Raw genomic sequence first — 17,204 nt, 5'->3', positions numbered from 1 at the left:
CGCTCCTCCCCATGCTTGTCCGCAGTCTGTTGAGACTGCGCCAGGTTATCCACGGCTGGTCGGAACCTGGTGGGAGTTTCTCAGAGGGATCGATTGCCATTTAAGTAGAATTAGGCCATTCAGCTCATCGAGTCTACTCCGCCATTCAATCCTGGCTGATCTCTGCCTCCTAATCCCATTTTCCTGCCTTCTCCCCATAACCTTTGACACCCGCTCTAATCAAGAATTTGTCCATCTCTGCCTTAAACCTATTCACTGACTTAACCTCCACAGCCCTCTGTGGCAATGAGTTGCACAGATTAACCACCCTCTGTCTAAAGAAGTTCCTCCTAACCTCCTTTCTAAAAGCACGCCCTTTAATTCTGAGGCTATGACCTCTGGTCCTAGACTCTCCCACCAGTGGTTTGGTGATGGGTGACACTTCGGGTCGAGACCCTTCCTCAGACCCTTCCTTCGGTGAAAACCAGCATCTGCAGTTCCTTCCCAAACTAAACTAAAGTTGGGTTGCTCCATTGCAGAGATTACTTGAAGCACAAGCAAGCCACATTAGTGAATTGCATGCTTTCCATTTTTCCAATCACTTAGGATTGTGCACCAGTGAATATCATCAATCATCCCATGTGTTCCAAACAAATTATGATCCTTCAACAATCTAATGTTTGCAATACATGGTACTAAAAGCCGATAGATTTCATGTTCCCAGGTCCACTTCCACTGAAATACAGATTTATCTGTTGGGTAGCAAGCATAGGGTGAATTAAAACATAATGTAACAGGACATTCTTTGACGGATTCCAATTCACATAAACCATCCCACCGAACAGCAAAAAGGTTCTATCTGATCTGGTAGTGCGAACTAAAGGTCTGGGATTTTAGATAAATTATTATCACATTTCTCCAATGCCCTATTTTGCAATTGTTGAAGATTACATTCCAAGTTCACTTGTGAAGGAAGCACAGTATGATTTTTATGCCTTTTTCAAAATAAATGCTTAAATGTGGACCAACATTTGTCGATTGCAAAGAAAAATGCCACAAAAGTGCTGGAGTAACTCAGCGGATCAGGCAGCATCTCTGGAGAACATGGATGGGCAACGTCCTGGGTTTCCAGAATAGACAAAGTGTGTGAACTACTGTACACATGCTCTCCAGAGATGCTGCTGAGTTACTCCAGTACTTTGATATGATTGAAACAGGGGTCATGTCAATATTTCAGTATTGGCTGGGTACATAGGCTGCATGGGAACTGGCTGGGTACATAGGATTACGATTGCTGTTTGCGTGTGAAATAAACAGCAACCAGAATAATGGAACAAATGGCTCATTTCCTTGTATTTTTCTGCGTAAATCCAACGAGAAGGAAAGTCCTGAATAACAACATGCAACAAACCCTTTGGAACATTTGGTAAATCTAAAACTGAACAGCAACGATCTAATCACACACCAAATGTAATTGGTAGAAAAGGAGAAATAGTTGTAAATATTTGGAGTTCACAGCTAACATTTCAGTTGATGATCATCTTACGATCTTATTGAAACCTAGTGAATAATGAAAGGCCCAGATAAAGTGGTTTGATAGGAAAGGTTTAGAGGGATATGGGCAAATGCAGGTGGGTGGGACTAGTGTAGGTTGGTCGGCGTGGGCAAGTTGGGCCGCAGGGCTTGCTTCCACGACGTTTGCTGTTTGACTCCACGACGCTAACATTTCTTACCCTGAAAAATGTATTTGAAGCCACAGGTGAAATGTGAGAGGGGAAAGATTTAATATAAACCCAACAGGGCAACCTTTTTCCACACAGAGGGTGGTGGGTGTATGGAGCAAGTTGCCAGAGGAGGTAGTCAATACAGGTAGTATAACAACATTTAAAGCACATTTGGACGTCCATGGATAGGAATGATTAAGAGGGATATGGGCCAAATATGGGCTAGGTTAAATGTGGCATTTAGGGCTGTCATGGACGAGTTGGGCTGAACGGCCTGTTTCCTTGTTCTAGCACTCTAACAGCTCTGTCATGGAATGCAGTCTCTGCTGAGTATTCATGAGGCTTGGCTGTTTTCCCAAATTGCCAGTTTCCTTAATCCATTGCTGATTGCCAAATTTAATATCTAGCAAAATTAAACTTTTTGCTAATTTAAAGATGGCTGTAATACCTAATTTCAAATGGGTTACCAGCAATCATTTTAGTGTAAGGAGGAGGGGGATGGGGGCAAGGGAGGGAGACATGGAGAGAGGGAGGGATGGAGAAAGTGAGAGACGGAGGGATAGGGGAGTGAGGGGGGGGGGGGAGAGGGAGACATGGAGAGAGAGGGATGGAGAGAGGGGAAGTGAGAGGGAGAGGGAGGGGGAGGGAGAGGGAGAGGGAGGGAGTGAGGAAGAGAGGGAGTGAGGGAGAAGAAAGAGGGAGGATGAGGGAGAATGTGTGAGAGGATCAGAGATAGAAGGGTGATCTGAAAAGTTTGAAATAGAGGTAGTTGGAGGTTGATTTTCATGTTGCTCTCTTCAGACCTGGATTAAAGATAAAAGGATCTATAAAGAGATAATGCTCAAGGCGATAGCAAGCAGCAACTTCTCTGGATGATTCCTTTAAATCTGATGTAATGGAATATCCCAGTAGCATCTGGTTGGCTTAGTGCCTGGAGCAAATGATTAGGCAGAATAAGCCTCCCGGTCGGTCACTGAATCTAGACAGCAGCGTTGTTTTTGTAGCTACTGAGGCTGGGATTTTTAAGTAATCTTGTGAGCCTGTAACACAAAGCTGTGATACAGAAATTAGAAAATAATCCCTGAGATATCCACACTGCATGAAGATTTATTTTACCTAATCAAAGTGAGTAGTGTTAGAGAGGAGGGAGAATTTAGTTTCATTTCGCTTAGAGATACAGTGTAGAAACAGGCCCTTCGGCCCACCGAGTCCATGCCGACCAGCGATCCCCACACATTAACACTATCCCACACACACTAGGGACATTTTTTACACATACACCAAGCCAATTAACCTACATACCTGTACGTCTTTGGAGTGTGGGAGGAAACCGAAGATCTCAGAGGAAACCCACGTTGTCACAGGGAGAATGTACAAACTCCGTACAGACAACACCCGTAGTTGGGATCGAACCCGGGTCTCCGGCGCTGCAAGCGATGCAAGGCAGCAACTCCACCGCTGCGCCACCGTGCCACAGATACATGGGCAACTAATAATATCTTCTTGCAAAATAACAGATCTTAAATATGTTGCACTAGTATGTCATGTTTTAAATATGAACCTTTGTTTTGATAGAGCATTCAGAAAGAGACAATAGGTGCAGGTGTAGGCCATTCGGCCCTTCGAGCCAGCACTACCATTCAATGTGATCATGGCTGATCATTCCCAATCAGTGCCCCGTTCCTGCCTTCTCCCCATACCCCCTGACTCCGCTATCCTTAACAGCTCTATCCAGCTCTCTCTTGAATGCATTCAGAGAATTGGCCCCCACCGCCTTCTGAGGCAGAGAATTCCACAGATTTACAACTCTCTGACTGAAAAAGTTTTTCCTCATCTCCGTTCTAAATGGCCTACCCCTTATTCTTAAACTGTGCCCCTGGTTCTGGACTCCCCCAACATTGGGAACATGTTTCCTGCCTCTAACGTGTCCAACCCCTTAATAATCTTATATGTTTTAATAAGATCCCCTCTCATCCTTCTAAATTCCAGTGTATACAAGCCTAGTCGATCCAGTCTTTCAACATACGACAGTCCCGCCATTCCGGGAAGTAACCTAGTAAACCTACGCTGCACGCCCTCAATAGCAAGAATATCCTTCCTCAAATTTGGAGACCAAAACTGCACAGTACTCCAGGTGCGGTCTCACTAGGGCCCTGTACAACTGCAGAAGGACCTCTTTGCTCCTATACTCAACTCCTCTTGTTATGAAGGCCAACATTCCATTGGCATTCTTCACTGCCTGCTATACCTGCATGCTTCCTTTCAGTGACTGATGCATTAGGACACCCAGATCTCGTTGTTCGTCCCCTTTTCCTAACAACACCATTTAGATAATATTCTGCCTTCCTATTCTTACCACCAAAGTGGATAACCTTACACTAATCCACATTAAACTGCATCTGCCTTGCATCCGCCCACTCACACAACCTGTCCAAGTAACCATGCAACCTCATAGCATCTTCCTCACAGTTCACACTGCCACCCAGCTTTGTATCATCTGCAAATTTGCTAATGTTACTTTTAATCCCTTCATCCAAGTCATTAATGTACATTGTAAATAGCTGCGGTCCGAGCACCGAACCTTGCGGTACCCCACTAGTCACTGTCTGCCAATCTGAAAGGGACCCATTTATCCCCACTCTTTGCTTTCTGTCTGCCAACCAATTTTCTATCCATGTCAGTACCCTACCCCCAATACCATGAGTTACATATCCTGGGTTTATCAGCAACACCAACGTCCCAGGATAAACTTTTATAATGATTTTTTAATTTTATAATTAAATAATTTCAATTGGTTTGACTGACTCTAGAAAAGGCAAATTATTTGAAAAGCAAATCAATATATTATGTCCTATACATTTAAAGGGACATTTAGTGGAAGATCATATTACAGATTACGTTATGTAACTAACCTAACTTTGGAAAATAATTAATCCTTTAAACTAAACACAAAGTGCTGGAGTAACTCAACACGTCAGGCAGCATCTGTGGAGTGAATGGACAGGCAACTTTTCGGGTTGGGACACTGAGACTGAGTAGGGGGGAGAATGATAGAAAAGAAAGGAGAGGTGCTACCACAACCAGACAGCAGTGCTGAACTACTATAGAAGGGTCTCGACGCGAAACGTCACCCATTCCTTCTCTCCCGAGATGCTGCCTGACCTGCTGAGTTACTCCAGCATTTTGTGAATAAATCGATTTGTACCAGCATCTGCAGTTATTTTCTTATACCTCTTTGATATCCCTCGGACTACCCTTGACCGGACATTACTGGCTTTACCTTTACTGGCTTTATTTACTTATCATGTATCTATACACTGTAAAAATGGATTGGTTGTAATCATGTATTGTCTTTCTGCTGTCTGGTTAGCACGCAAACAAAAAGCCTTTCACTGTACCTCGGTACACGTGGCAATAAACTAAACTGAGTACTCAACCCGAAACATCGTCAGCCCATTCCCTCCTCAGATGTGGCCTGACCTGCTGAGTCTTCCAGCACTTTGTACTTTGCTCAAGATTCCAACTTCTGCATTCTCTTGTGCATCCTTTGAATTAACGTGGGCCGTGCACTGTAAGATCCGTATCCACGCACTGTAGTCAATTCTTTACTCACACTTCAATCTTTGTTTACTCATTAGTCTTTGAAATGACAGTGATCAAAGAGACTTGTTCATTTTGACCGTTGTGTATAATTAATAAGGGTAGGTTCTTCACATCAGAGCAAGTGCTTGTCAAATGGAAGCATGAACAGCAGGTGTATCTGGCCCAGTGGGGCGAGTGAAATCGAAACAACAACAGATACGTCAGAACTCACTCAGCGCTGTTAAAGACGATTAGCATAACAACATCGGTCCACTTCCGTACTGCCCCTCCTGGCGTGAAACATTCAATGCTTTTGGGTCTGCGATTTGGCTTCGCTTTGAGTGCAATGTGATACTACGACAGTATTATGAACCCGTGAATCTGTGGAATTCATTGCCACGCAAGGCTGTGGAGGGCAAGTCGGAGTTGGTGGAGCCCGTGGCCGAGGTCGGAGCCTGCGGCTGGGGCCCGGGTCAGCGTCACAGAGGCGTCCGGAGAGGACCAGGCCGCGTTACCGGAGAGGTCGGTGCGGCGGACGAGGACAGGCCACTTGGAGTGAGGACGCCGCTGCCGAGGGAAGGAACAAAGGACCTGGCGTGAGGGGACCGCCGTGAGGGAGAGAACAACGAACAATGGAGGACGTGGCATGGGGGGCCACCGTGGGGGGGATGGGGGGGAAAACAATGAACAATGGAGGACATGGCATGGGGGGCCACCGTGGGGGGGATGGGGGGGAGAACAATGAACAATGGAGGACATGGCATGGAGGGCCACCGTGGGGGGGGGAAACAATGAACAATGGAGGACATGGCATGGGGGGCCACCGTGGGGGGGATGGGGGGGGAGAACAATGAACAATGGAGGACATGGCATGGGGGGCCACCATGAGGGGGGTGGGGAGTTCAATGGAGGACCTGGCATGGAGGGCCTCTGTGGGGCGGGGGGGCAGGGGGAGAACAAAGGGGGACCTGGCGCGGGATACCGTGTACACTTTGTAACTTTGTCAGCGCCCTTATGTGGCAACTATTTGCATATCTTAAGCAAAGAATTTCACTGTGACTTGTCATAATAAAGTATTCATTCATTCAATGGATATTTTAAAAACAGAGATAGATCGATTCTTGATTAGTACGGGTGTCAGAGGTTATGGGGAGAAGGCAGGAGAATGGGGTTAGGAGGGAGTGATAGATCAGCCATGATTGAATGGTGGAGTAGATTTGATGGGCCGAATGGCCCAATTCTGCTCCTATTACATGAACCCATAAGCCCACTAAATGCTATTGTGTATGAAGTAACATCCTTACCATCAAGATGAAAGTTCAAGTCAAGTCAAAGTCAATTTTATTGTCAATCCTCAGCCAGTTTACACAGACAGAAAATCGAAATACCGTTTCCCACAATCCCGAGGAACAAAGTGCATGAAACAAAAGGCACAGCAAACAACAATCAACATAAAATATAAAATATAAAATATAGTCACTTCAAATTTTTTTTTTTTTTTTTTTTTTTTTTTTTTTTTTTTTTTTTTTTTTTAAAGTGTCTGGTGCTGGATGTGCGTGTGTGTGGGGTGTTAAAGTCTAACTCTGGCAAAAAAATTGATGGAAATTGATGCAAAGCAAAATTAAAGCAGAAAATGTAACACAGAGGATAGATGTTCATATGATTTTAGATTTAGATTTAGAGATACAGCGCGGAAACAGGCCCTTCGGCCCACCGAGTCCGCGCTGCCCAGCGATCCCCGCACATTAACACTATCCTACACACACTAGGGACAATTTTTACATTTACCCAGTCAATTAACCTACATACCTGTACGTCTTTGGAGTGTGGGAGGATACCGAAGATCTCGGAGAAAACCCACGCAGGTCACGGGGAGAACCTACAAACTCCGTACAGGCGGCGCCCGTAGTCAGGATCGAACCCGAGTCTCCGGCGCTGCATTCGCTGTAAGGCAGAAACTCTACCGCTGCGCCACCGTGCCGGTGAGTAGTCCATGAGTCAAGATTCAGTTCAGTTTAGAGATACAGCGTGGGAACTGATCCTTGGGCCCACCGCGCCCACACCAACCATCGATCGCCATCGTTCGCACTAGCTCTATGTTAATACCACTTTCTCATCCACTCCCAACAAAGTTGAGGCAATTTACAGAGGCCAATTAACCTACAAACCCGCACGTCTTTGGGTAGTGTGAGGAAACCGGAGCACCCGGAGGAAACCCACATGGTTATAAGGAGAACGAATTGCCAGAGGAGGTAGTTGGGGCACATACCAAACGAATATTATGAGAAAAAGGGAGTAGCATAGATGGGACATCTGAGTCGGCATGAATGAATTGGGCTGAAGGGCCTATTACAGTCATAGAGTAATACAGTGCGGAAACAGGCCCTTCGGCCCAACTTGCCCACACCGGCCCACATGTCCCAGCTACACTAGTCCCACCTGCCTACACTTGTTCCATATCCCTCCAAATCTGTCCTATTCATGTACCTATCTAACTGTTTCTTAAAGGTTGGGATAGTGCCAGCCTCAACTACCTCCTCTGGCACCTTGTTCCATGCACCCACCACCCTTTGTGTGAAAAAGCTACCCCTCAGATTCTTATTACATTTTTTCCCCTTCACCTTGAACCTATGTCCTCTGGTCCTCGATTCCCCTACTCTGGGCAGGAGACTCTGTGCATCTACCTGATCTATTCTCCTCCTGATTTTACACAGTATGTTACCAGACTGTAAGACTATTTGCAAGATGCTCAGACTTACCATCTGGAGTCCAGGTAATGCCATTGTCCACCTGCCCGCGCTAAGCTTCACCTGCCATAGTTGTACCCTATCCCTTATTCCCTCCTCATCCCTCTACATTGCCCAGTGCTCATCTGCACCACCCACCGCCGCTCCACATTTAATTCCATTTCCTGGCATTTATTCCGTTGAAACTGCATGTTGCAATTGCTTTCAGCTTTTTTCATATCTTTGATCAATTTCAGCCTGAACATCAGGATGTTCACTTTGAGAGACTTTGGCAGCACACATGTTGGGATTGTATGTGAAGTGGTTTTATGTATCCATTAGTATTATTACAAATGTTCAAGCCGAATTCTGACTGTAATCTACCCTCTGCAATTGTTCCAATTACTGTGTTTTTAGGTCGGCAGAATAAAATTAGTGCTACCTAAACTTTACTTACATAAATGGAACAAAGGAAGACTATTATGAAGAAGGTAATCGTTTGTTTTTTTTACAAATATCAGCAGGTCAGGACACAGAAGATATCCACCTTAAACTGCCATCACCACACTTCGGTACCTGTTGTTGGTTGTACAAGACTAGAAAAGCGCCAGACTCTCAGAGACACAAGGTGCTGGGCGTCTCTGGGTCGAAAATCCTTGCTGACAGAAGAGGTAGTAGAGGCAGGTACTATAACAACGTTTAAAAGACACTTAGACAGGTAAAATGGATGGGAAAAGTTTAGAGTTCAATGGACCAAACGTGGGCAGGTGGGACGAGAGTAAATGGGGCATCTTGGCCAGCAATGGACAAGTTGGGTTCACAGGATATAGGAGTAGAATCAGGCCATTCAGCCCATCAAGTCTACTCCGCCATTCAATCATGGCTGCTCTCTGCCTCCTAATCCCATTTCCCTGCCTTCTCCCCATAACCCTTGGCACTCGTTCTAATCAAGAATCTGTCTAGAACGAGTGGCTGACTCCGTGGTCTATGATCCGTTAAGAAAGGGTGAGATTCACCAGGATGTTACCAGAGCCTGTAGTTTTGAGTTATAGGGAGGGGTTGTATCGGCGAAGACTTTCTTCTTGGGAGTTTGGGAAGCCAAGTGGTGACCTTACTGAGATGTACAAGGTCATGAGGTCCAGGATGAAGTGAATGCTCGCAGTATTGTTGCCAAGGTGGAGGATTCTACAACAAGAGGGCATACGCTCAAGGCGAGACAGGAGATATTTAAGAGTGAGCTTAGAGGCAACTTCTTCCAGAGTGGTCCGTACCTGGATTGAGCTGCCAGAAGAAGCCATAGCCATCCCGTGGTACCGGGAAGAGGGAAGCCCAGCGAGCTGGGATTAATAAAGAGCACAATAGCAAAGAAATTATGATGCACCTATATAGAATATTGATAAGACCACAAGTGGAGTGTCACATCTAGTTCGCGTCACCACACTTTCGGATTGATATGAAGATATAAGGGATGCAGAAGACATTCACAAGAATGGTTCTAGAGATGTTTAGGAAGGAACTACAGGTGCTGGTTTACACCCAAGATAGACACAAAATGCTGGAGCAACTCAGCGGGACAGGAAAGAATGGGTAACATTTCGGATCAAGACCCTTCTTCCCACTGAAAGGCATAGAGTGGATGTAGAAAGGATGTGGACCACTCTGGGTCCAGAGGTCATAGCCTCAGAATTAAAGAGCGCTCTTTTAAAAAGTCAGAGGTAGTTAAGTCAGTGGATATTTTTAAGGCACAGATAGACAAGTTCTTGATTGGAACGGGTGTCCAGGGTTATGGGGAGAAGGCAGGAAAATGGGATTTGGTGGCAGAGATCAGCCATGATTGAATGGCGGAAGAGATGGGTGACTAGGTTAATTCCCGGAATGGCGGGACTGTCATAAGTTGAAAGACTGGAGCGACTAGGCTTGTATACACTGGAATTTAGAAGGATGAGTGGAGATCTTATCGAAACGTATAAGATTATTAAGGGGTTGGACACGTTAGAGGCAGGAAACATGTTCCCAATGTTGGGGGAGTCCAGAACAAGGGGCCACAGTTTAAGAATAAGGGGTAGGCCATTTAGAACTGAGATGAGGAAAAACTTTTTCAGTCAGAGAGTTGTGAATCTGTGGAATTCTCTGCCTCAGAAGGCAGTGGAGGCCAATTCTCTGAATGCATTCAAGAGAGAGCTAGATAGTGCTCTTAAGGATGAGGAGAAGGCAGGAACGGGGTACTGATTGAGAATGATCAGCCATGATCACATTGAATGGCGGTGCTGGCTCGAAGGGCCGAATGGCCTCCTCCTGCACCTATTGTCTATTGTCTATTGAGACTCAATGGGCCGAATGGCCTAATTCTACCCCTGTAACTTCTGAACCTGTGACCCGATATGTCACCCATTCCTTCTACCCAGAGATGCTGCCTGCCGTGCTGAGTTACTCCAGCGTTGTGTGTCTATCGGTCCTGGAGTCGGCAGGTTTCAGCTGCAAACATTGTGCAGCTACCTTGAGGACTGAAGCAGAGACGATATGCTGGAAACTGGAGGGAAAAAAAGCAATTGAGTCCAGATATGATCTAAATGTTTAGGAGGAACACAGCACTCCAGAAATGTAACTGAATTCACAGGTCGCCTGAGCTCCTTGTTCGAGTGCTTTCCTGCATTCCGCTGCCTTCTTGGGTACAACCGTGGGAGCTTCATCCTTCGCAGAGCTATGAAGGAGGCTGAAGTGGCGCCTGGAAAATTGGATTTTCTTTTCAAAAATGCAGACAAAATCTCATTTCTGGTGCATTAGGGCTTCCCCACCGAACGCGGACACCCATGATTTGAAATAAGAAAGATTTTAGCAAAGTCTATTAGCCGTGTTCTTTCCTTGCTTCAGAATAGTTACCATTAAAGCACTCTGTTACCAGGAGTATCTCTAATTGAAATATTAAATCATAAAAATGCTCTTGTCACCATGGGATTTAAGAATAGGCCTCCCCCACACAAATAATCCAGTTTCAATGCCCTTTGTGCCAATGTCATTTCTGAAAGCTTTGCTATAGATAGGGTGGACGGTCAGAAACTTTCTCCCAAGGTGGATCTCAGTTCAGTTTAGTTTATTGTCACGTGTACTGAGGTACAGTGGAAAGCTTTTGTTGCATGCAATCCAGACAGCGGAAAGACAATACATGATTACAATCAAGCCATTTACAGTGTATAGATACTTGATAAGGGAATAACGTTTAGTGCAAGATAAAGTCAGCAAAGTTCAATCAAGGATAGTCCGAAGGTCATCACTGAGGTAGATAGTAGTTCAGGACTGCTTAAATGTCAGACTAGAGGGCATAGTTTTAAGTTGAGAGGAACAAGGTTTAAAAAAGAAGTGCTGGGTAAATCTTTATACACAGGGAGTCGTGATTGCCTGGAGCGAGCTTCCAGAGTGGTTTACCAGAAGAATGTAGAAATAAGGAACAGCAGATGCAGTTTAGAAAACAAAAAGACACAAAGTGCGGGAGTAACTCAGCAAGTAAAGCAGCATCTCCGGAAAACATGGATAGGTGATGTTTTAGGTTGGGACTCTTCTTGACACTCCTGAAGTTTTGTCATGGTCAGAATAATAGGTAGACACAAAATGCTGGAGTAACTCAGCGGGACAGGTAGCATCTCTGGAGAAAAGAAATGGGCGACTTTTCGGGTCGTGACCCTTCTTCAGGTCAGAATAATGATACATAAACTGCAGAGGCCGCTTTACAAAAAAAGACACAAATTGCTGGAGTAACTTAGCGGGTTAGGTAGCAGCTCTGGAGAACTTGGTGTACAGTATTTTTATGGTTAGAATCATGGTTACTAGGTATCAGTGAACCTGTTCAATTCGAGTCTGCAATTGGGACAATCTTAAAACCCCATGAAATTAATATCTATATGTACACACACATTAAGTTTTGTTTCTTATTTATTATATTGTTTACAGGGTACTATATTTATCTATTCTGTCGTGCTGCGGCAAGGACGAATTTCATTGTTCTATCTGGGACATATGACAATAAAACAATCTTGACTCTTGACTACATTTTCTTGAATTTGGATTAGAAAATATGCTTCTCTACAACTCTACAAGCTTTGTGGTGAATTGCCCGCAGTAAAATTGTCCCAAGTGTGTAGGGAATGGATGCAAAAGTGGGATAGACAATAGACAATAGACAATAGGTGCAGGAGGAGGCCATTTGGCCCTTCGAGCCAGCACCGCCATTCAATGTGATCATGGCTGATCATTCTCAATCAGTACCCCATCATAGATATCATAGAACTAGTTTGAAGATAGACACAAAATGCTGGAGTAACTCAGCGGGACGGGCAGCATCTCTCGATAGAAGGAATGGGCGACGTTTCGGGTCGAGACCCTTCTTCAGACCCGAAACGTCACCCTTTCCTTCTCTCCAGGGATGCTGCCTGTCCCGCTGAGTTACTCCGGCATTTTGTGTTTGTCTTCGGTGTAAACCAGCGTTTGCAGTTCCTTCCTGCACATAGAACGAGTTTGGATGGGTGATCGATGGTCGGAGGTAGACACAAAAAGCTGGAGTTACTCAGCGGGACAGGCAGCATCCCTGGAGAGAAGGAATGGGTGACGTTTCGGGTCGAGACCCTTCTTCAGACCGATGGTCGGCGTGGACTCAATGGCCCTGTTTCCACGCGGTATTTCTAAAACAAGAGTGTTTTCTAAAACAAGGAAAAAAAAGCGCTTGAACCCTGAAACGGGAACATTGACCCGTCCCATCTGAAAGTCACTCCTGCCAGCATCACCCATTCAAACTCAGCACGCCAGGGCTCTGTCCTCTGACTGATCATTTCACCAGCTCCGTCTGAAAACAACCGTGCTTGGTTGCGTTTAAACGCTGCGGATTTGATGAGCAGGTCTGTTTGGAAAGGAATGGAGCGGCATTAACACAATCCCTGTACACCCAGGCTCTTCTGAACTGTTATGAACCTGCAACAGAAGCCTCTAAATATTTTACTTCTTTTAGGAGGATTAGTCTCTAGATTCTCAAACACTCAAAGGATTACGAACAAAGAGTATAAATTGCTCCCATTGCTGTTCTTTTGATATAGACACGATTGATTCACATCTGACACCATGTAATTACAGACCATTTTTACATGCTCACTGGTAACCCAATTACTCTATTTATTAGCTGCAACAATGGCTTCTACTGTAAACTTCACAATATTAATGTTTGCCCCCTGGAGTGTAAAACTTTTATGTTCATCGTCAGCTTAACCTGTCCCAGCTGCTAATTCACCTGCATTTCTTAATATCCCAATAAAAGCTTAATCAAACCCAGAAACTGGGTGATAAATCACTGTGTTCACTTATGATGGCATCTTTATGGGTGCAGAGATGCAATTATAGCCTGCTGGATAACACTTATCAGCCAGGGAACAACTGCAGCATGATCAGTGAACATCTTCTCCCTCACTCCACCGAGGGTACAGATTAACAGCATTAATGGTATCGGCTGTTTTGAACTACATATAAAACTAACAGCGTTCAGAGGTTGACTGAAGTCCATCGGTCTGAGGAATGGATCTGACCTAAAACATTGCCTCTCCACTTCTCCCCACTGCTGCCTGCTTGGATAGAGTGGACATGGAGAGGACGTTTCCACTAGTGGGAGAGTCCAGGGCCAGAGGTCATAGCCTGGGAACAAAAGGACATTTGTGTACGGGTGTCAGAAGGCAGGAGACTGGGGTTAGGAGGGGGAGATAGATCAGCCATGATTAAATGGCGGAGTAGACTTGATTGTCCAAATGGCCTAATTCTACTCTTATCCCTTATGACCTTGCGACGTTCCTTTAGCAAGGCGGTGAGGAGGAATTTCTTCAGTCAGAGGGTGGTGAATCTGTGGAATTCATTGCCACAGAAGGTTGTGGAGGCCGTCAATGGATATTTTTACGCAGAGATAGATTGATTCTTGATTAGTATGGGTGTCAGGGGTTATGGGGAGAAGGCAGGAGAATGGGGTTGAGAGGGAAAGATAGATCTGCCATGATTGAATGGCCTAATTCTGTTGCTAGAACTTATGAACCAGGCAGAATAAATGAAATGCTTAAAGGTAATAGTAATGCTATTTTTCAATGTTTTTAAAACCTAAAAAGCCAAGAATGTCAGATTTACAAAGGAGAGTAAATACTATTGAAGAGCAATGAAAGTTTGCATGCTTTCACTAATGTGGTTTACCTGATCTGATGTTGTCCTCGATTTCTTCAACCTGTGTCTCGCTGTTTCCATTCTCGACTCTGACCACAGGTTGACTGCTGATTGATGTTGTTGTCAAAGTTCGCAAAACCCTTTGGACTTCTGCTAGTAACATAGCTTGTATTGCTTCCAACAGCTGTGAACAGATTTGCATGTGAACATAGAGTCATACAGCACAGACACAGGTCTTTGGTCCAACTCATCCATGCTGTCCAGGATGGCCCATCTAAGCGAGTCCCGTTTCCCGCGTTTAGCCCATATCCCCTTCAGAACTTTTCCTATCCTTATGTTGTTTAAATGTTTTTATTGGACCTGCCTCAACTACTTCCTCTGGCAGCTCGTTCCATATACCCACCACCCTATGTGTGAAAAATGTGTCCCTATTAAATTTACCCCTCTCACCTTAAACCTATGCCCTCTTGAATTGAATAGAAAGATGCAGCATGAAAACAGGCCCTTCGGCTCACCGTCCATCCTGACTATCGATGGCCTGTTCACACTCGTTCTACGTTATCCCACTTTCTCATCCACTCCCTACACACGAGGGGCAATTTAAAGAAGTCAATTAACCTACAAACCGGCATGTCTATGATATGTGGGAGGAAACCGGAGCACCCGGAGGAAACCCGTGTGAATACAGGGCGAATGGGCGGGAAGAGACGGCACGGTGGCGCAGAGGTAGAGCTGCTGCCTTATAGCGCCAGAGATCCTGGTTCGATCCTGACCACGGATGCTGTCTGTACGGAGTTTGTACATTCTCCCCGTGACCGCGTGGGTTTTCCCCGGGTGCTCCGGTTTCCTCCCACACTCCAAAGATGTACAGGTTTGTAGGTTAATTGGCTTTGGTAAAGATTGTAAATTGTTCCGAGTGTGTAGTATAGTGCTAGTGCACGGGAATTGCTGGTCGGCGCAAACTCGGTGGGCCAAAGAGCCTGGCTCTCTAAAGCTGTAACTGTAAACAAAACTCAACTAGTCTCAACTATACGTAACTAAACTCAACTAAACGCGTAAACTCTAGTGACTGATTTCCAAAATACACACCAGAATGTAGACAATAGACAATATGTGCAGGAGTAGGCCATTCAGCCCTTCCAGCCAGCACTGCCATTCAATGTGGTCCTGGCTGATCATCCACAATCAGTACCCCGTTCCTGCCTTCTCCCCATGTCCCTTGACTCTGCTATCTTCAAGAGCTCTATCTAACTCTCGCTTGAAAGCATCCAGAGAATTGGCCTCCACTGCCTTTTGAGGCAGAGAATTCCACAGATTCACAACTCTCTGGGTGAAAAGGTTTTTCCTCATCTCGGTTCTGAATGGCCTACCCCTTATTCTTAAACCGTGGCCCCTGGTTCTGGACTCCCCCAACATCGGGAACATGTTTCCTGTCTCTAGTGTCTCCAATCCCTTAATAATCTTATATGTTTCGATAAGATCCCCTCTCATCCTTCTAAATTCCAGTGTATACAAGCCCAGTCGCTCCATTTGTTCAACATATGACCTAGATACACCAAAATAGAATCAGCAAATGTACACGTTTTGTTGACTGCAAAGCTTACCTCTACTGACTGGAATCGCCAACCAGCGATCAAATTGGTAAGGATCTTGTAACTTGTTTCTTTGCTCGAGTTCCAACCTAAGCAGCAGGATCTATCTATGGAAAGGGAAAATGAAGTCATAACATTTGGAAATCGTTACATAAATAAAAATCTGTGTTTTATTTATATTAAGGGGGGACATTAAATAAACAGTTAACAGTTTCAAAACAGTATCTGCTTACATATTAGTGATTCACAATAATGCACTTTAAATTTATTCACAAAAAAAGGAATTATCATTATATTTCTTGCAGGTATACCACCCTGAGCTAATAGCTGGGATTTGGTCCTTTAACGCATAATTTCACCTGCCTCAACTGCCTCCTCTGGCAGCTCGTAGGAAAAAAATACTACCGATGCTGGTTTAAATCGAAGGTAGACACAAAATGCTGGAGTAACTCAGCGGGTTAGGCAGCATCTCGGGAGAGAAGGAATGGGTGATGTTTCGGGTCGAGACCCATCTTCAGATTGACTCTGGCAGCTCATTCCATACACTCACCTGTGGGTGGGAAAGTTGTCCCTCAGGCTCCTATTAAATCTTTCTCCCCCTCACCTTAAACCTATGTCCTCTGTTGTTGATTCCCCTACTCTGGGTAAAAGACTATGCCCATTTGCCTTATCTGTTCATTTCATGATGTTATACACCTCTATAAGATCAAACCTCAACTTTCTGTGTTCCAAGGAATAAAGTCCTACAGCGCTCAGCTCTCGAGTCCTGAAATAGGCACTTAAAATACTGGAGATAATAACACAAGAACATAGGAAATAGAAGCAGGACTAGGCCATTCAACCCCCTTGTGTTTGATCTGATTTTACTTGGTTAGAAATGAGAAAAAAAAACTTCATTCCAAGATATTGATTATTAAGCAGCAAGGAAATCTTTAATGAACATCATCATTTAATATGTTGTTTGATTTCAACAAGCCAATAAGATATAAATGCTTGGAAAGGTTCAAAAATTTTGTTCAAACAAATTTAGCATTTTCTGCCAAAGTATAATGAAGATTCAGAGTCTTTCTCCAGACAGTTATAAGGTCAGAGGGATAAACATTGAGGGAGGTGCGCAGGGCAGGTTCTTTTTACACCATGGGTTGTTGAGTGCCTGGAATGCACAGCTGGAGATGGTGGTGGAGGCAGATAACATAGTGTCATGTAAGAGGCTTTTACACGGAAATGCACAGAATAGAGGAATAATGATCATATAGGCAGAGGAGTAGGAAAGAAAACTGCAGATGCTGGTTTAAATCGAAGGTAGACACAAAATGCTGGAGTAATTTAGCGGGTCAGGCAGCATCTCTGGAGAGAAGGAATGGGTGACGTTTCAGATTGAGACCCTTCTTCAGACTGTAGGGAATTTGTTCGTTCTCCCC

At 44.8% G+C, this 17,204-nt stretch overlaps 1 protein-coding gene across 1 annotated transcript in view; it reads right to left on the bottom strand.

The window, feature by feature from the left end:
• The window catches only part of LOC144609028 (WD repeat-containing protein 72-like), a 153,111-nt gene that overhangs the window by 47,774 nt on the left and 88,133 nt on the right, over positions 1-17,204 (bottom strand). Inside the window, exons 16-17 of the mRNA XM_078427349.1 lie at positions 15,796-15,890; positions 14,213-14,375 (exon numbers count right to left, since the gene is read on the bottom strand). Coding sequence (XP_078283475.1) covers positions 14,213-14,375; positions 15,796-15,890 — 258 coding nt within the window. The remainder of the gene's footprint in view (positions 1-14,212; positions 14,376-15,795; positions 15,891-17,204) is intronic.

Source organism: Rhinoraja longicauda, chromosome 33 (genome assembly GCF_053455715.1).
Source record: "Rhinoraja longicauda isolate Sanriku21f chromosome 33, sRhiLon1.1, whole genome shotgun sequence".
NCBI classification, from domain to species: Eukaryota; Metazoa; Chordata; class Chondrichthyes; order Rajiformes; family Arhynchobatidae; genus Rhinoraja; species Rhinoraja longicauda.
Note: the sequence above shows the minus strand (reverse complement) of the source record. Positions and strands in the feature narration are given on the sequence as shown.